The 21,244-nt window shown below is 42.4% G+C and overlaps 1 protein-coding gene across 4 annotated transcripts in view; it reads right to left on the bottom strand.

The window, feature by feature from the left end:
* The window catches only part of TRAPPC9 (trafficking protein particle complex subunit 9), a 271,286-nt gene that overhangs the window by 199,970 nt on the left and 50,072 nt on the right, over positions 1-21,244 (bottom strand). For all 4 annotated transcript variants that reach the window (XR_014513742.1, XM_083450441.1, XM_083450443.1 and 1 more), the window contains one exon: positions 2,361-2,503. Coding sequence is in view for 3 of the 4 variants with exons in the window: in XM_083450441.1 (XP_083306567.1) it covers positions 2,361-2,503 (143 nt within the window). In the remaining variant the exon portion in view is untranslated. The remainder of the gene's footprint in view (positions 1-2,360; positions 2,504-21,244) is intronic.

Below are 21,244 nucleotides of genomic sequence, written 5' to 3'. Positions count from 1 at the left end.
CTGTGGAACAGGAGTCTCCAGGCTCTGATGAAGACCAAGACTCAAGAAGGGTAAGCAGATAGGAAACAGAGAGCCTAAAGTGTGGTGGTTATGTCCAATCACCAGGATCACATTGCAGAACTAGGGCTTGAACAGTTAAGATTCCCTAGGAATATACAATTTTTGAAACTGTCCGCTGATTTGTATTATGACTGACAGGAAAGGGGGAACATAGGGAAATAATGGTCAGGATACATTAAAGTGGACCACTGACAACTGCAATGTGAGAACATGACAGAAAGGCAATCATAGAATCTTACAGTTGGAAGGGACCCAAGAGTCATCTAGTCCAACCCCCTGCAATTCAAGAATCTCAGCTAAAGTATCCATGACAGATGGCCATCCAACCATATGCACCCAAGTTAAGACATGTATTCCAAAGAAAAAGATGGATGAGTACTTTCTAGCAGAGCCACTCTAAAACTGATATGATTACTTAATCTCTCCAATCTGCAATTAATATCTTTTTTTAAAAAGCCACTTTTGTATTATTTGTAAATTGCTTTGAAAACCAGGGTTTGGAAAACCAGGGTGCAAATACTGTAAACAACTTTTTAAAAGCTAGGCAAAAGTCCGTGAGTAGCTCATAACTTATACAAATATGTGATTTCAAGCAAAATTAATCACACTAGTTTCAAACAAATAAAACTTTGTTTCATAATTTGCAGTGCTCAAGTCTTACAATCAGCAGACAGTGTGGATCATAAACAGAGAAACAAGCTGTTTTTTTAAATAACACCAGTTCACAGATGTGTGGACAGAGAGTCCAAATGTGTCAATGAAGTGTAGGAATGAGATGCAATTTGTATTAGTAGTGAGAAATTTGTAGAAGTGCAGGAGCGCTGTATGTCACCAAAACCACAAATGATGAGCACTATAAAAAAGGGAGTATTTAAATGCACATTCACATCAATACTTGTACAGTGACAACACATTTTGTAAAAAAATTTGAAGGAACATAAAATAATTCTGGCAATGTTTTTGTTGTTGTTTAATCGTTTAATCCTGTCCGACTCTTCACGAAGGGGCTTGAATAACTCAGAGTGGAGAGTTTTGACTAAACGTGATCCACCTGGAGCAGGAACCGGCAAGCCACTCCAGTATCCCTGCCAAGGAAACTCCATGGACAATTCTGGCAATAGCTCCACCTAAAGATTTATTCATCCATATTATTTCTGGACCTAGCTCAACAAAAGTACTTAGGAGGTTTCTTGACCTCTAACAAAACACAACATGGTTTCATATGGCTAATGCCATAATCCAAAACAGCAACGTGCAGTTCTTCTAATAAACAGAGTGAGAGCTTTGTTTCATACTTTCACTGTGTTGCTGTTCATTTTCAAAAAGGTTGTATCTCCGACACACTGTGAGCCTAGGTGTGCTGATGAATGGAATCACAGTTTTGCTTATAAACTAAGGATCATCTCCATTGCTGAAGCTCTGCTGGTGCAACAAACTTCTGTGCATGTTACAGAGCTTCTTCTTTCTCTTCTCTCCCTTCCAACTGCTACATCCTCAAAATCAGCTCTGGAGGGTTGGGAAGCATGTTTTTCTGGGTACACAGTGGGGAATGGGAATGGAAGTCCTACTGCACTAGCGAATGCCTCACTGATGCAGTGCTGGGTACAACCCTAAGTGAATTTCTACTGAACATTACCTATTATGCAAAAATACATTAAGCATTAACTTTCACTGAAATCCATTCTCAGCTATATTATGTAGCTTGTGTTATGATAAAAACAATACTATGTGACAAAATTATTAAGTACTTTAAGAGGAAGTAATAATAATAATAATAATAATAATAATAATAATAATAAATAATAATACTGATATAATAGAGAGAGAAAAAGAACAAAAAGCTTGTTTAAAGCAAAGATTAATTGTAACATGAATAAAAGAGGAGAAATAGATAATTGTGCAAGCCCCGAAGTATTCTTTAAACTTTAACATGGTTTTAATGAAATTGGAAATTAACATGTAGGAAGGCAGTATACTGGCCAACTTTTAGGTCATTAGGGCAACTTCATTCAGATGCACTGGGTCACTTCTATGAAATTATAAGCACACTGGTTCAAAAAAGGAAACAAAATGTTTCATTTTTGCTGATTAGCTTTTAGCTGTGTATGGGACATGGGACCCTTGAGAACATGCAAGAGGAAACTATTTCTCAATTAATAGTAATCTACTTTGGTATATTTCAGGAATAAGATTGCTGTCCCAATATTGCTGCTGCTGCTACTACTACTATTATACTGATGTTATATAGAGAAATCCTTCCCCCTTCCCACACAAAAGTAAACTTTTTAAAAATAGCGCACCTTGTTGCGGGCAGAGTACTAACACGTGTAAAGAAGACAGATGGCTCCACATCTACATGAAGTCCCAGAGACAAGTTCCTGTAATAGCCATCGACATGTCCTGGACCTCCTGAGTATTTGAAGTTCAAGATGGCTTCCAGCGTCTAAAAAAAACAAAGTAAAAAATTTGAATCTGCTTCTTTCCCCTATACTAAAATATACAGTTGATTTCTATCACCTTTCCATTGCTGAGCACCAAGTATCACTTTGTGCTTCCACTAACAATACTGTTCTGGCTACCCTGATGTAAATGCAACAGGGGCTTTAGGAAATATAACAGGATGATCTCAGAGATTACAGTCAGCTATGGTACAACATAACATCTGCCTTAAAAGGGGGGGGAAAGACCACCTATAAATGCAATTTAAAAACAAATTCTCACAACCATATTTTAGGCAATGGGATTTACTATGAATGGATTCCATTTGGTAAATGAACAGGGACATGCAATTGTTTCATTATGCACCAAATTCGGAACTACTGGTGTCATTTCTGCACTTTACTGTACTTCCATTGCTTTAAGCACCTGTGGTAAAGTGGGACATTGGCTCACAATAATGTGGCACTGTTTCACCAGAGAGCTAAGGAAGAATAAGCCTGCATTCACAGACGATTAACTCTACCTTGAAATTTATGGGTATATCTGTTGTAACTTAGCTAACCTTATATCTGATTTCACACAGTCACACAATTTGGTTTTTTTTTTTTTGCTTAATCACAAAAATGATACGCAGCATGGCTAATTTTACATCACCACAACATAGCAACTGGACAACTTGTGCAACCATTAATGTCATGTCTAGAAAATAATCATTAGGCAATACGTTCAAAAATGAAGAAAAACACCCTACAAACATTTCCAGGTTAACAAAATGCTGAGTTAAAATCGGCCATTTCAGAAAGCTGACATTGCTTAAGACAAACTTGTAGTATTGAAAATATTTTTATTTTATTTTTTTGCTGGTGACATAATATTTCATAAAGTGTGGCAAAGTACAGATTTCACTCTTTTGTTCTATATCCCAAAACTGATGATGTCCTGCTGTTATGCAGGGCAACCTGTACAAAACCGATTGAATAGCAAAACTGAATTCCTTTGAAGTGCTTTCTTCTACACGGAAGAAAAAGAAAGTGAAATAATTGCAGAATCCAAGAAACAAAAACAAATGCTGAAGTTGATGTGTTTTTAATGAAACTCCTACATAAAAAACAGCTCCATTAGTGCTAGGCCTTTGGGCAAACATCTGGGGCTCCGCAGAACCATCCTCAAGGAGACCATCAAACTTTGTAGCTTGGCTTTCTTCTCCCCATCCCTTGACTGAGTCCAGAGTGTCCACTGCTTTTCTCTCACTTAAAATCACCACTGAGTTTGAATTTCAAAAGGAGGGAAATGCAAAATAGAAACTGTGCCCCAAGTAATGATTTCAGCCAACATATTTTGGCAGCCAATCTGCCTTGGTTACCAGGTGCCACTAGAAAAACGCAGCTGAGACTAAAGTAGTATTTCACTATATGCATGTTTCCCAGTTCAATCTCAGCTCCCTGTTCAAACTGGCAGCCTGAAGCCCAGCTATGGGCGTTGCCAAGATCTGGTATTTCATTAAAACTGCTGCCAGAAGGCATGGCTATAATTTAAAAGTGCCAGGAGCAACCAGTGCCAAAAGGGAGACCCTGTGCAACCCAGAAGTAAGCCAGCCCAAAAACTTTGCACGTCAGGCAAACACATGGGGTTAAGATTACCATGTTTGCCACTGAAAATCTAGCATTGCTTAAATCATTCAAAATATCATATTGGGGCTTTGAAAACTAGAGATGTCTCTGGGACATCTTGCCTTGAAGGCCAGCAGGTATCACAGCACTAGAATGACCTGCTGGTGTTTGGAATAGAAACCGAATTACTGGAAATGCATCAGAACGTCCATAGGTACCACACTTTTCGCTCCATAACACGCAGTTTTTTCCTCCTAGAAAGTAAGGGGAAATGTCTGTGCGTGTTATGGAGCGAATGCCTGTGGATGGCGGGGGAATCTGCTGCAGTTGTGAGCAGTCCGTGGCTCGCTTTGAAACAGCAAAGCGGGTGTAAGCGGCTCCTGTCAGCGAGCCAAGCGGGGAGGAGGGAGAGAAGCAGAGCGGGGTTGGCTGCTTTAAAACAACCCCGTGCTCTCTGTCCCTGCCTGCAGTTTTTTGCTGTCCGATTTTGGATTAGCCAATGTGTGTGTGTGTGCTTGAGCTATCGTTCTCCTCCTGCTGCTTCCCCTTCACTCTCCCAGCGCCCCTGCGCTCTCCTGCGACTTTAGGATTGATACTGTGTGTGTGTGTGTGTGTGTGTGTGTGTGTGGCATCGTTCTCCTTCTCTTGCTTCCCGTTCACTCTCCCAGCGCCCCTGCGCTCTCCTGCGACTTTAGGATTGATACTCTGTGTGTGTGTGTGTGTGTGTGATCGTTCTCCTTCTCTTGCTTCCCATTCACTCCCCCAGCGCCCCTGCGACTTCCAGCGCCCCTGCGACTTTAGGGCGACTTTAGCATGGATCCACATGGATCCTCAGGATTTTTCCATTGGCCTACCCCAAACTCACCGTCAGGTCACATGTCTGTGGCCACAGCATGAACCACAAAAATCATACAACCACTGTTTCGTTTAGAATATTATTTTCTTGTTTTCCTCCTCTAAAAACTACATGCGTGTTATGGTCTGGTGTGTGTTATAGAGCGAAAAATACGGTAATTTGACAGTGTTAAAGTACAGCTATTAGAGGCAGTTTTCCATACTCACTGCCTGAAGTTACTTCAATGCAAGATGCTTAGGAGTTCTCGTTTTGAAGTCAGGAATTATGCTATTTGAGTGATTTCATGCACCATTTTTGCATCTTCACAAAGGATTAGGGGAAAAAATATGCTAACAAGTAAGCATATATGGATGTTTGCTCAGCTTTCTTGCAATGGAAAATGCCTTGGCTACTTAAACAACAAAGAGTTCTGTGGCACCTTAAAATCTAACACATGTATTATGACATAAGCTTTTGTGGACTAAGGTCTACTTCGCAAGAAGCTCCTAAACTGTCATCCATTTATCAACAGATTTATGAGCAGAAGGGCCTATTTTCGGGTCTTTCAATCATGTTGAGAGGCCTGAAGCAAAGCAGAGCGAAACCCTTTCAGATGGAGAGAAAGAAAAACACTTGTTGGTCTCCAATATGTGCCTCAGCTCCTGGGTAGCAGAGCTACTTCCTCTGTCTCTCTCAATGGGAGTTAGCAGCTTGCAGGTCCATTGTGGTTAAGCAACCACTCTGCCTCATTTCCACCCCAAAGATGGAGAGATGAGTGAAGATGGGCAGGTGGACAGTGATGCTCATTAGCCTGTTTTGCTTCAGCAGCATTAGCCTGTTTAGCTTCTATGCAAGAGGAAGAGACGCCAATCACAGAAGCTGCACCAGGAAAGCAAAGCCATCTTTCCATAAGAACCCTCTTCTCTTCTCAGTGATGCCACTTCCATCAAACTTTATGGTAAGGCACAACCAGAGCATTGTCCGAGTATCTGCCTGAAAGGGTGCATCTCACACACAAAAGAAATAAACTATAAATACAAAGGAAAAATTGAAGGCGGTCACAATAATTGAGATACAATCGATGCCAGAACTCTACTGCTTCTAGCCTGGCAAAGCTGATATGGTAGCAGAACATAAAAAATCTGGTCTTCTGTAATTCCCGGAAATTAGAGAAATGGGAAATAAGGGGACAATAAATCCAGCAAGTAAAGATGCACAGATAATTTTATTCCAGAGCAACTCAGGTTGGTCAAACCATTGCACAAGTGCTATAAAACAGGCAAAGTGTACCTCCTCAGCTGTAGCTCGCTTTTATTTTCAGAAAGGTAACCAACTTATACCAGCTGCTATTCAGATTTTTCAAGCTAATAGTGATTTAGATAAGATACACTCAAGTTTATTGAGACGTGTCCTGGGGCTCCCAAGTTCAAGCAAGTATGAGAGGATGTGTGCAGAACTAGGTATAAACATGAATATTGGTTGTGAGCTAGCACTATAAAATCCTGGTTGCACTGCCATTTTTGTTGTCAAACTTCAAGTCTGCTCTCTGACTTACTTAAAGGACTCTTATAAAGCCAGATGCTTCCAACTCTTACATAGCAAAATCAGATATATTGGTATTGACTTGGAACTCTTGTATAATTCAAGTGAGCAATATATTTATCTCAATATTCAAACCAGATTAAGGAGCACTGAAAACAAAACATCGAGTCAGCTGTGAATAAAATTTGCTCTCCCAAATTCTATGATTTTAATACAACGGATAACAGGGTGTCATATATCTCAAAATTAATAATTCCAGCCCAACGCAGAGCCTTTATGTTAGCCCGATTGAACATTTCCCCGTCAGCTTTAGTCAAGGGCAGATAATTAAACATCCCCAGAAATGATAAACATTGTGAATGTTCTTTGAATGTGCTGGGCATTGTAGAACATTTTCTTTTCTACTGTCCAGCTACACAAAGGTATGCTATTCCCATTTTGGGGGCAGTCTAACATCACGGCACAATGAAATATCAGATTCTACCTATTATTTGTATATATTTTAAATTTTTATATCTAATGTTTTATGATGGGCCTATACTTGTAGAGGGACGCGGGTGGCACTGTGGGTTAAACAACAGAGCCTAGGACTTGCCGATCAGAAGGTTGGCGGTTCGAATACCCGCAACGGGATGAGCTCCCGTTGCTCGGTCCCTGCTCCTGCAAACCTAGCAGTTCCAAAGCACATCAAAGGGCAAGTAGATAAATAGGTACTGCTCTGGCAGGAAGGTAAACGGCATTTCCGTGCGCTGCTCTGGTTCGCCAGAAGCGACTTAGTCACGCTGGCCACATGACCCGGAAGCTGTACGCTGGCTCCCTCGGCCAATAAAGCGAGATGAGTGCCGCAACCCCAGAGTCGGTCACGACTGGAGCTAATGGTCAGGGGTCCCTTTACCTTTATACTTGTAATGCCTAATAAAGGTCTAGCGAAGAAAGAAAGAAAGATATGGGAGCAGAGAAACCGCTCTTCTCAGTGTCATTCCTGCTAGAAGCCCTGTTGATCTACAAAGAGGAGGTACTTTCTGAAATAAAGACTGTCGCAGCCTAGAACCACCAAAGAATGTCATTTGTTGAGCTCACTTTGGTCTCATTCCTGGTTCTTGAAGATACTTGTGGTACTTTTTTGTTTCCTGATCAGGTCCTTTAAGCTCCTCCAGAATTTGTATAACTATTGTTTATCAGCTCACTCATTTAGACACTCAAACTCAGGACGAAAGGGAGAAACACACTAAAAGGAAAGCATGCTTGGCAAACCCTCACCATGAACAACTCCCTCCCGGAAAGCTAGTATGTCCCCACTGTGGAAGGACGTGTGGATCCAGAACTGGCCTCCACAGTCACTTACGGGCACACCGTTAAGACCGTGTTCATGGAAGACATTCTTATTTGGCTACGAGTGATCGCCAAAGAAGAAGAGGAGAGTCACAACACTCTCTTATCCTCACATGTTCATGTTGAGCCTGGTATATGCTAGCTCAAACAGCTTTTTTAAGTGAGCCAGCCCTCAGAGCCTGAAGAATCCCTGGGGCATGGCTCTAATAGCAAGATGCAGGCACACAGAAGTGGTAAGTCTTCTATCTCAGAGCATGAGCTACTTTGTGCAGCCAATGGCCCTTCCCTTCCCTTCTGATTCTATGAATTTGTTGTCATAGAAGACCAAGAATACAGCAAGAGACAACATTTGCTGACCCACACGAAGAGTTCTTTAAAAATGTGAATTTTTAAAAAAGTGAATTACTTTAGTCTGGACATGGGGAAAGAGTAACAATGAATGGCTTAGCGGCTTTCTATGAGAAGTTGTTGGGGGCAGAATACTGCATTTTTATACAGTATCTCTTATTCTCGAGGTACTTCAAGCTGTGTCACAAAGCAGTGCTCACCTGCAGCGAGGTAAATTTGCTGCAAAGTAACAATGATCTTACTGTGCAATGTCCATTAACCTTAATGCACCCTTCACAGCTAGAAGCCCATTCATAGCACTTAAAATATATCTAAAATACACTGTAGAACCAATTTATAGAAACACGATTAATTTGATGAATGGCAGTTTCAGCTCACAACATGCACATAATCCCCACGAGTAAATGACTTTGGAGAAAACACAGGGAAGATTATGCCCTTAATTTATAGAACCAGAACCTGAAGTGTACATGCAGGGATTATACTTATTTAAGCATCTTTTAGCATCCCCTTCATCATGTGACCCCATGGTTTGTTATAATGCAATCAAAACAAGAACAATTCCAGACAGTGAAGAGCTAAACAGAATTAAAGTTCCCATCTGGACACAGACCTCACCTGGAGTACTGTGTCCAGTTCTGGGCACCACAGTTCAAGAAGGACACTGACAAACTGGAACATGTCCAGAGGAGGGCAACCAAAATGGTCAAAGGCCTGGAAACGATGCCTTATGAGGAACGGCTAAGGGAGCTGGGCATGTTTAGCCTGGAGAAGAGGAGGTTAAGGGGTGATATGATAGCCATGTTCAAATATATAAAAGGATGTCACATAGAGGAGGGAGAAAGGTTGTTTTCTGCTGCTCCAGAGAAGCGGACACGGAGCAATGGATCCAAACTACAAGAAAGAAGATTCCACCTAAACATTAGGAAGATCTTCCTGACAGTAAGAGCTGTTCGACAGTGGAATTTGCTGCCAAGGAGTGTGGTGGAGTCTCCTTCTTTGGAGGTCTTTAAGCAGAGGCTTGACAACCATATGTCAGGAGTGCTCTGATGGTGTTTCCTGCTTGGCAGGGGGTTGGACTCAATGGCCCTTGTGGTCTCTTCCAACTCTATGATTCTATGATCTCTTGCAGGGGCTCAATTAGTGCCAGCGCCTTCTGACAGGAGTTTGGGTGTAGCCTTCAACGCCTCCCTTTCTATGGAGGCGCAGGTTGCAACTGCGGCAAAGGTGGCATTTGTCCACCTCCGCCATGCTAAGCAGCTGCTAAGCCATGCTAAGGTGCTAAGCACCTTTCTCTCCCCGATCTGGCCACAGTGATCCATGCAACAGTCACCTCCAGGCTTAATTATTCTAATTTGCTCTATGCAGGGCAGGGTTGCCCTTGAAGCTGACCCAGAAACTCCAGCAGATGCAGAACGCTGCAGCGAGGCTCCTTACGAGGTCCTTGCCACGGGACCACATTCATCCAGTGCTACACCGGCTTCCGGTGGAGTACAGAATCAGGTTCAAAGTGCTGGTTTAAACCTTTAAAGCCCTATACGGCCTAGGACCCTCGTACTTACGGGACCGCCTCTCCTGGTATGCCCCACGGAGGACCTTACGGTCCACAAACAATAATACTTTGGAGGTCCCAGGCCTCAAGGAGGTTAGACTGGCCTCAACCAGGGCCAGAGCCTTTTCAGCCCTGGCCCCAGTCTGGTGGAATGCTCTGTCGCAAGAGACCAGGGCCCTGCGGGATTTGACATCTTTCTGCAGGGCCTGCAAGATGGAGCTGTTCCGCCAAGCCTTTGGTCCAGACGCAGTCTGACCCCTTTCTTTCTATGGGACCCTGTATGTAAGTGGCCTCCTTGGCTCTCTCTATCGGTCCATATGGGACCAGCACGAGTGGCCGGGCCTGGTGAACTTTTAATTCCTTACCTCTACGGTTATGATTCATGGGTTCCTACTTAATTTTATTTTGATTTTAAATGTGATTCAAATTGTATTTTAAACTAATCGTTTGATTTTGTGTTTTTAATGTACTGTATATTTGGTGTTAGTTGCCCTGAGCCCGGTCTCAGCCGGGGAGGGCGGGGTATAAATAAAATTTATTATTATTAAAAGTTCAGTAAAAAAAAAAAAACAGAATTGCAGAAATTGCCGTGCGAACAGATCTTTAGCCTAATGCTGAAATACCAAAAGAGGGGGCATTCTGCAATTTGGGTGCCACCACAAAGGACACTGGAGAAGGGCCTCTTCCAGATACCTGGGTTCTAAGATTTGGGTTCTAAGATGTGTAGGGCTTTACAGTGCAGCACCAGCACCTTAAATTCAGCCAGGAAGCAAACAGTCAATGGAGATCCTTTGGGTTCCATGTTGTACAGTATGGTCTCTGCTAGCTGCCCCAGTCAACATTCTGACAGCTGTGTTCTGCTTCCAAACTATTTTCAAGGGCAGCCCCACAGAAACCACACCACAGGGGGCAACTCCCATCTCTAGCGGGGGTGCAATTAGTGCCAGCACCGTCCGTTAAGAGTTTGGGTGTAATCTTCGACACCTCCCTCTCCATGGAGGCGCAGATTGCAGCTATAACAAAGGCGGCATTTTTTCATCTCCGCCAAGCTAAGCAGTTGGCTCCTTACCTCTCTCGCCCTGACCTAGCCACTGTGATCCATGCGACGGTCACCTCCAGACTGGATTATTGTAACTCGCTCTACGTGGGGCTGCCCTTGAGACTGACCCAGAAACTCCAGAGGGTGCAGAATGCCGCGAGACTCCTTACAGGGTCTTCACTGCGAGATCACATTCATCCGGTGCTATACCAGCTGCACTGGCTCCCGGTGGAGTACAGGATCAGGTTTAAGGTGCTGGTTTTAACCTTTAAAGCCCTATACGGCCTAGGACCCTCGTACCTACGGGACCGCCTCTCCTGGTATGCCCCACAGAGAAACCTACGCTTGTCAAATAAAAACATCCTGAAGGTCCCAGGCCTCAGAGAGGTTAGGCTGGCCTCAACTAGAGCCAGGGCTTTCTCGGCTGCGGCTCCAATCTGGTGGAACGCTCTGTCACAAGAGACTAGGGCCCTGCGGGACCTGACATCCTTCCGCAGAGCCTGCAAGACAGAGTTGTTCCACCAGGCCTTTGGTCAGGGCCCAGCCTGACTCCCTCCTCTGGCAACCTGCACAGAATTTTGCTTAACGGTTGCCATTAATTTGACTTTAATTAATTTTTATAATGGAATGTTTTTAGAATGTTTGATTATTTGATTGTTTGATTATTTAATTGTTGTTAGCTGCCCTGAGCCCGGCTTCGGCTGGGGAGGGCGGGATATAAATAAAATTTATTATTATTATTATTATTATTCACAGTAATCCAAACGGGAGGTTACCAGGGCATGTGTCACTGTGGCTTAGGTCTCCTCTGTCCAGGAATGGCCATAGCTGGCAAACCAGTCGGAACTTGCCCAAGGTACTCATTGCCACTGAACCCACTTTGGTCACTAGCATGCAACATTTACCAATAAAAATCTGCCAATGGAAGCATTTGCAAGTGTTGCTTGAGATGGGCAATTCAGAAAAAGAGCTGTAGAGGGTTTTTCCTCAGAAGAGGGTCTTAATCTCCTGTGAAACTTCACCCAGCTTAATTGTACAGCTAAGCCATGTTTTAGAGAGCCAGTGAGGTGGAGTAGTTAGGGCACTGGACTAGGTCCTAGGAGGCAAGGGTTCAAATTCCTTCTCAGCCACGAAACTCACTGGGTGACCTTGGAAAGGCCATTGTCTCTTAACCCAGCCTACTTCATGGGGCTTCTGTGAGGATAAAATGGAGAGGGGGAGAACCACGTGCACGCCCTCGACCTCCTTGGAGGAAAGATGGGGTATGCATAGAATCATGAGAGGTTGTTGTCGTTTAGTCGTGTCCGACTCTTCGTGACCCCATGGACCAGAGCACACCAGGCACTCCTGCCTTCCACTGCCTCCCACAGTTTGGTCAAACTCATGCTGGTAGCTTCAAGAACACTGTCCAACCATCTCGTCCTCTGTCGTCCCCTTCTCCTTGTGCCCTCCATCTTTCCCAACATCAGGGTCTTTTCCAGGGAGTCTTCTCTTCTCATGAGGTGGGCAAAGTATTGGAGCCTCAGCTTCAGGATCTGTCCTTCAAGTGATCACTCAGGGCTGATTTCCTTCAGAATGGAGAGGTTTGATCTTCTTGCAGTCCATGGGACTCTCAAGAGTCTCCTCCAGCACCATAATTCAAAAGCATCCATTCTTTGGCGATCAGCCTTCTTTATGGTCCAGCTCTCACTTCCATACATCACTACTGGGAAAACCATAGCTTTTACTATACGAACCTTTGTTGGCAAGGTGATGTCTCTACTTTTTAAGATGCTGTCTAGGTTTGTCATTGCTTTCCTCCCAAGAAGCAGGCGTCTCTTAATTTCGTGGCTGCTGTCACCATCTGCAGTGATCATGGAGCCCAAGAAAGTAAAATCTCTCACTGCCTCCATTTCTTCCCCTTCTATTTGCCAGGAGGTGATGGGACCAGTGGCGTTGATCTTCTTTTTTTGATGTTGAGCTTGAAACCATATTTTGCACTCTCCTCTTTCACCCTCATTAAAAGGTTCTTTAATTCCTCACTTTCTGCCATCAATGTTGTGTCATCTGCATATCTGAGGTTGTTGATATTTCTTCCGGCAATCTTAATTCCGGAATCATGAGAGGTTACTTGAAAGCAAAAACTAAACTAGTCATTCTCTACACTTGACGGAACTGGAGAGAGAAACCCTGACAGATGGGTGGGGAATAAATAATAAAATTATTTATTTAATATTTAAAAGAATATTATTATAAGCTTGATGCTTTGCCTAGGGTTCATGAAACCTCATGCACGTAGCACTAAACCATGACTGAGTTTTATGTGCACACACAGCCAGTGTGTGTAACACTGCAGTCACCAATTAGCGCGAACTATACTGAGCTGTGATGAAAATTCAGACTACAATCCTGTACCAATTACATTGGTAGCAAGCCTCACTAATCTCAATGGGGCTTATTTCATGTAGTAGATGATTGTGTAACAGCAAAATACCAAAATCTACTTCCATATAGTCTTTTAAAAATGGTGCATTTCCTCACAAAGCAACAACCTTCTATGCGTACACCAAAATCCCATATAAAACAGATGATGTGAATTGCCATGATGCCCCTTGCTCAGCAGTGTGGCCATCTGCCCTCCAGTCGAATAAATCTGAAATCCTGAGGCAGCTATGACAATGACGTGCAAGTCCAAGGAACTAAATCCCAAGTGTGTGTGTGTCTGTTTTAAACGCTTAAAATAGTCATTACAATTTGTCTATTTAAGGCAAGATGGCCTTTCATTGTGTCTGCTGCCCTTGAGAACTAAAACAGTTATTACAGTAACTGCATGCTGACCCAACATTTTAAGACGCAATTGCCTACATAGTTCTGTAGCTTTCCCTCAGATGCAGTGCACACAAGCTGAATTTCAGAAGCAACATGCAGTATCCCACATTCATCGTCTAGTTCATTCATCTGCATTTATGTCTTATCAACTCACTGAACAATGAAATTGCATCATCCCTTTGTGTAATAATACAGTGGTAGTAGCGACTGAGGAAAACTAAATATAGATTCTGCATAATGTATGCCTTGGGAATTAAATAATGCAGTATTGTCCTTTTTCCCCCCTGCCTCCCCTTGTCAGACCATTTAGCAACAGGATCCATCTTGAGTTATGCTCTGTATCTCAATAAAGTCCCCTTGCCCCCGAAGGTAGAAGGAATGTTTTAAATTTCAGCTGGCTAAAAATAGCCTTGCTTGAAACGATTGAAAGTGTGAGCAGAATAATACTCAGATGCAACACAGAGCTGGCATGCAGTACTGCATGTACATTAGCTAATGAGATAAAACTGCAGCTGCTCTTACAGTGATATATAGGTTGCCAAATGCATATGACTGGACAAGGCCTTATGGCAACATACAGAAGCTGAAAGTGAAGGCTTTTTTAAAAAGCACTGGGTTTCAAACGACGTCTTGGGAAACCTAAGAGTTCTGTGGGATTAGTAACAGCACACAACCCTACCACTTGGCTTTCTGGAATATTGGGTGCACTCTTCCCACTTTAGATCAAATCTATGCTGCCAGCTGCCATAAGAAAACGGCAGAGATAGCGCAGGATAGTGCACACCCTGGAAATGATATCTTTCAGCTTCTGCCTTCTGGAAGAAGGTATAGGGTTAAAAAGGCCAGGACTAGCCGCCTGAGAAACAGTTTCTACGCAAATGTATTTCTGGTTCTAATGCAGCATGAGTCTCTATAGTATAGTGTATTTTTTAGTATAGTGTATTTTATAGAATAGTATAGGGTATTTTAAAGGGGGGTTTCAGAGTTTTTAGGGGTTTTTGAATGTTTTATGAAGTTTTTCAATTTCATTGTTCTGTATGGGACAATGACAATAAAGATATCGCATATTGTATATCGTATATATCGTATAACTTGCATAACCATTCCCCACCTTCTCTGATGGCCATATTTTGGTTTAATATGAGATATGAATGAGCCTTTTGCACATTTCCATGTGCAAAAGGTCACGTGCAAGTGTCTAACTCGTGGCATCTCAATGAAATGCAGAAGTCTTTCATTAACTATAGCTTCCCATTTTAACTGCAATGGTAAACTATGGTTGTCAGAATCAGGAGCAGACAGAACCTTAAACCAGCTTCAAACCATGATTTACGATCCTGGCTGGGTTCAGAACTACAGTAACCAACCCCAACTCCCCTGTTTGGATAAAATTGGAACTATAAGACTTCTGGAATTAATCACGGCCTGCCAAGAAGTGAGTACGGAAGGGGCTGCAAGTATGGGCAAACATTTCTTCCTATTTCAGCTTATTAAACTGAGATTTGACCATCCAAACACAGCTAATGTGCAGTCACGGGAGACTTGAGTGTATTCCAGGAGGTTGTGCTCTCATTTTAGATGGGGTGAGGGTGAAACCAAGTACACATTTGCCAGAATCCTCTGCAACAGACAACAGTCTTTGACAGATAAATCAATACAAGAAGGGTTCCCTGAAACCTAGTCTCAAAACTTCTGCACCCAAAATCCTACAAATGCTTATTAAAGATCACGCTACTGTGTCAGCTCTCTTTCAGAATTTAATAAAAAATATGCGACTGAAACTCCCAAACAGTGAGTCATCTTTGAGAACTTTATGTTAGCCAAGTAATCAGGTATATAGCAACTGCATGGTCACACTCAATTTAATCCCCAGGCTATAGTTTGCCAACTTCTGGGGATTCCACTTTGCAATCCATTTAGATCATCACGAGTTACAGCAATGAAGTTAATGGATTTGTTTTTGTTTTTGTTTTTAAGGAGGAAAAGAAAATATATTGGCAGAGGGAAATTTGAGCCTTTCAAATCAGATGCGATGTTAAACTAGCATACCTAGATGCACAGCAGGAAACCTTACCGGCATTCTGCAATTCTGATGAATTAACTAGGGATCTAGAGATTTTGTTTTCTGTTCCTGAAAAGGCTATGAATACATTCATGAATCTGTGGTTTGTTGCTTAAAGTACTAGAAAGTGCTTTCAGTAAAATTATTTTGTAATAAAGCAAGACAAACCAAGGAAAACATGGGGGAAATCTTCAGTTTTTACTGAGTATTCAACATATTCTCAAATATTGATCATTAGCAAGTATGCTTTGATAATTCATTCAAAATATATCACTGGGGTATTCATTAACATTCATCAACCTGCAATAACACATGTCAGTCACTGGAGGTGCTAGATCTCTCCAATGGTTTGACCTTTCCCCCTAACGCACCCTCTTCCATTGTCTCCCGAAACAGACTGATGCCAGCACAACACCCATTAGCAATGATATTCACCATCTTAGGTTTGATTCTGAACAGAAGATCCACAGGCTGAGGGGCTGAAAGGAACATCCTCCCATCAGAGTTTTTGAGTCCTTAGCTCAGATTAAGCCATGGTTAAGCTTTGAGTAGCAGTAGTGAAGTGCCCTTTTTTACAATAATTCATCTGTTTGGAGCTGGAATGATCTGACAAGGTCTTATGGATCTGGTGTGGCGGTTCCTGGAACTGTAAAATAAGCCCATGTCCTGAATCTGCAAATTACCTTTCCAACATCCATCTTACCAAACATGGCTAGGTTCCTTCACACAATAACTTCTGAGGCATAAAAGTTCTGTTTTTGTTTTGTCTGAGTGCAGGTATCATCTTTATGCTCTGGAAGATGACTTCTCAGCAAAAGCTCTGCTTGCTAATCACACCACTGGTTCTTATGAGTAAGAGGGGTTTATGTCCTGCAGCCCACTAACTTGCTATCAGATGGAAATCAAGAGAAACCCTGTGCTCTTGCCTTACCATCTGTTTGAGACTGCAATAACCTGTGCCGGCAACTCAATGCAGTAATAACAAGGAAGAATGGATTAAGTGGTTGTTTTCTTTATAACAACATGGGTTTACTTATAAAAAAATCTGCATCCCACTTGCACAGGCTTTGAAACCCACTCACTTGAGACTCACAAACCACAGTTTAGGAAATGTTAATCCAGGGAACAAGTAGATCAATAAATTATGTGTGGCCGCCGAGACCATATAACATTGGCTCCCAGTACGTTTCCGAGCACAATTCAAAGTGTTGGTGCTGACCTTGAAAGCCCTAAACAGCCTCGGTCCAGTATACCTGAAGGAGAGTCTCCACCCCCATCGTTCTACCCAGACACTGAGGTTCAGCCCCGAGGGCCTTCTGGCAGTTCCCTCCCTGTGAGAAGTGAGGTTACAGGGAACCATGGAGGGCCTTCTCGGTAGTGGTGCCTGCCCTGTGGAATGTCCTCCCATCAGATGTCAAGGAAACAGACAACTATCTGACTTTTAGAAGACATCTGAAGGTAGCCCTGTTTAGGGAGGTTTTTAATGTTTGATATTTTATCGCTATTTTATTCTGTTGGGAGCCACCCAGAGTGGCTGGGGAAACCCAGCCAGATGGGCAGGGTATATTATTATGTGTAATTATGGTATAAATATTATGTTATAGAAAAGATGACAAGAGAAGCATCTTTCAGAGTAAACAACTTTAACAGATCAGGATACCAAGTAGGCCAAGACACCATATGCAGACTACAGTTATCGTTAGGAATACTGAGGGGCATTGGTGGTTAGATTAGTACTGCTACTTAGAACCATAGAGTTGGAAAGGACCTGAGGGACATCTAGTCCAACCCCCCTGCAATGCAGGAATCTGGCCCACAGCCATCCCTGTGTGGACTCAAACCACCAACCTTCTGGTTAACAGCCAGACACACTGACCCATTGCGCACTACCGCAATAGATTACAAAATACAGTGGTACCTAGGTTACAGGGGCTTCACGTTACAGACTCCGCTAACCCAGAAATAGTACCTTGGGTTAAGAACTTTGCTTCAGGATGAGAATAGAAATCGCGTGGCTGCAGCGGGAGGCCCCATTAGCTAATGTGGTACCTCAGGTTAAGAACAGTTTCAGGTTAAGAATGGACCTCCAGAACGAATTAAGTTCTTAACCTGAGGTACCACTGTAGGTGTTAAAGGTGACAAATACGAGCACAACCAAATGGCCAACTACAAGTAATAATAACAGTAATAATAAGGAATAAAAGAATACGAAAAGGAAGTAAAGGCTGGGAGCGAGACTTCTAAATAACCATTGCACATACCAACCCAGTATACCGGTATATGGTAAAATATTTTCTTTGTGTCTCATTCCACCAGTACATAATAAACACACTCCATTTTTTAATAAATAAATTATTAGATTGCTTACCTTCCCTCGTTATAATTCTATTATTTAATTTATGAATTTTTACTACTTGGTGAAGGAGTTTGGGGTTTGTTTCTTCCCCCCATTTAGAACTTGTTATCCATGCAGCTGTTAAGAGGCGAATGGTAATTTCCTTATCTTCTGGCAAAACCAGACCTTCTGTGTTACAAAACAGAACAGCTAAGAAATTTGCTGGCAGCATATAACCTGGAATGCTTTCCTTTCCTTTTATAATATTTATCAAAATGATCTTTATTCAGGGGCAAGACCAGAATATATGGAGCATATCAGCATTTAGTGTTTCTCATTCCCAACACTTATTATTTGTGCCTATGTTTATTTATTTCAACCTTGAAGGTCTCAAATACCAACAGATAAGAAGTTTATATAAAAAAAAAACTTTAAGATTAATATTTATTTCCTGTGGGACATATTGCCCTATCTACTTCCATGCATCTAGCAGGATCTCATTATTCAAATACTGTTCACATCTGCTTTAATATGTGTTGACGGAAATATCATTAGCCATAATAATATCACATAGCTTACTCAATAACTTTGGTCTTTGCCCTTTAGCCATTACATTTTCAAAATCTGTTCTCTCTTGCATAATGTGCCACATTTTAAAACGAGGCATTTCACTATGTGTCTCATTTGTAGATACTGAAAGAACTGCAGCAGATGCTCTCCCATTCCAATACTAATTCCTTTGTAAGATTTTAAGTGTCCACCTTTAAAAAAGATCCCATATCTCAATCCAACCATTAAAGGTAAAGGTTAAGGGTCCCCTGACCATTAGGTCCAGTCGTGGCCGACTCTGGAGTTGCGGTGCTTATCTCGCTTTCTTGGCCAAGGGAGCCGGCATACAGCTTCCAGGTCATGTGGCCAGCATGACTAAGCCGCTTCTGGCGAACCAGAACAGTGCATGGGAACGCCGTTTACCTTCCCGCCGGAGTGGTACCTATTTATCTACTTGCACTTTGACGTGCTTTCGAACTGCTAGGTGGGCAGGAGCAGGGACTGAGCAACGGGAGCTCACCCCGTCATGAGGATTCGAACCACCAACCTTCTGATCGGCAAGTCCTAGGCTCTGTGGTTTTAACCCACAGGGCCACCCGCGTCCCTAATCCAACCATTATCATGCCACAATTGCAAATTATTTATATTAACAACATCTGATCACATTCAGATTAGCACGGGACTCAGCTACGCAGCTGCAGATAAAATGCTTTAAATGTGTTGTAAAGTGCAATATACAAATGTGACACTAGATGGCGACAGTGAGCCATGCAAAATTCAATTTGTTTTTCAAAACCTTTTTTTTAAAAAAAGCATTTTGACAGCGTTTTTTGTATGTGTGTATATTCCACCCTGCACTAATCATGTTTTGTTCACACTATCACTTACATAACCAATTACATAAACTAGACACTTGACCAAGTCCACACCTGAAAACTAACAAGGGTCCTTAGTTCACATCTGATTTCAGAACGTGCAGAACAATATCCTATGAAACTGCTTCAGAGAGCCTTATTCTATCATAATGAACCACATTTTAAAACAGCTACTCCAAAGAGTACCTGAATCCATTAGTTGGCTAGATCACCCAACAAGCATGGCTTTGGTTTGTGTTGTGCCTTATTCTGCTAAAATTTATAGTGTATTCCTTTAGGAACTTAGACTAATATGTGCATACTCTACTATATTGTTAATCCAGCCTGTCCCTAAGAAGCGATCCAATCATAAATGATCTATTCATTTGATATGCTAATTTTTGATGTACTTATTTTATTTTATGGGTGTATTTTATTGTTGATACTATGCTGGTTACTGCCATTACATTCTTCTTCAAGTTGGCAATATAGTCTTGAACTTTCTCGCATATAAGGAATTGGAAACTTCAGCATCATCTCTCCCTCCCCCTTTTATCTGTACACGCTGAAGGATTGCACTGGCACTCTGTGTCCAATATCAGCATAGTTGGAAATCAATTTTTAACACAACCCCTTTTATTATATTAAGTTAAAAACAGCTAATGCAAGTCAGCAGCACCACACTCAGGAAAGCTGTAGGAGCAAAGGGAAAGAACTATTATGAGAGCGTATTTGATTTTTAAATTATTATTTAAGGGCTCTTGTTCACTATCCTGAATCATGCTAAAAAATTTTTATCAGAATCTTTACTATTCCTAAGCAGTTAAATACCAGAATCATTAAGATTCTTAAGCGGGGGTAGCACCCTTAGTGATGTATGGAAGTGGGAGCTGGACCATAAAGAAGGCTGATCAGCGAAGAATGGATGCTTTTGCATTATGGTACTGGAGGAGAGTCCCATGGACTGCAAGAAGATCAAACCTCTCCATTCTTAAGGAAATCAGCCCTGAGTGCTCACTGGAAGGACAGATCCTGAAGCTGAAGCTCCAATACTTTGGCCACCTCAGGAGAAGAGAAGACTCCCTGGAAAAGACCCTGATGTTGGGAAAGATGGAGGGCACAAGGACGACAGAGGACGAGATGGTGGGACAGTGTTCTCAAAGCTACCAGCATGAGTTTGACCAAACTGCGGGAGGCAGTGGACAACAGGAGTGCCTGGCGTGCTCTGGTCCATGGGGTCACAAAGAGTCGGACACGACTAAACGACTCAACAGCAACAAAGCACCCTTACCTTTTGTGGGAGCTATAGGGGTGGTTGGTTTGGCTAAAATTGGAGAAGTCAGAATATGGAGATTAAATATTTCATTACACCTTCCCATCAAACAGGTGGGATGAGATCATGGGGGAAATGTGAACTTTCATCCTCCACTTCCTACAACCTCCCCATCCCAACCACACTATCAGAAGGACACTGCAGGGAAGAGGGGTCAGGCTGGCAGAAACATGCTGCCAATGAGGGAATAGGTCACTCTCTTCCTCCATCAGCAAGCTGTTGCTTTTCCAAAAGAAAAAAGAAAAAATCCCCTTTCTCCGTGCACAATAAGGAAGTGTGAACCCAATATCTAGATGTGTAGGAATGAGGCATGGATATGGCTTCCACCATGACCACGTTTTCACTTTGGCCCGACATACAGCTAGTATGCAAAGGTTATCCACAAGGAAAACAATCCCTTGGGCTATGAAAGCTTCTCTTCTGCTGCCTTAGGGTAACGGAAGTTGAGGCCTTGCTCCTTCCCACAGCAATACAACTCTCTTTAAATGGTGATCCAAAGCAGAGTTTCCTTACAGATCTTAATAAGATGGTGTCCTGTGCTCATAT

Source organism: Podarcis tiliguerta (assembly GCF_965153285.1).
Source record: "Podarcis tiliguerta genome assembly, chromosome: 7".
Classification (NCBI taxonomy): Eukaryota; Metazoa; Chordata; class Lepidosauria; order Squamata; family Lacertidae; genus Podarcis; species Podarcis tiliguerta.
The sequence above is the reverse complement of the archived record's forward strand: the minus strand, read 5'-3'. Positions and strand labels throughout refer to the sequence as shown.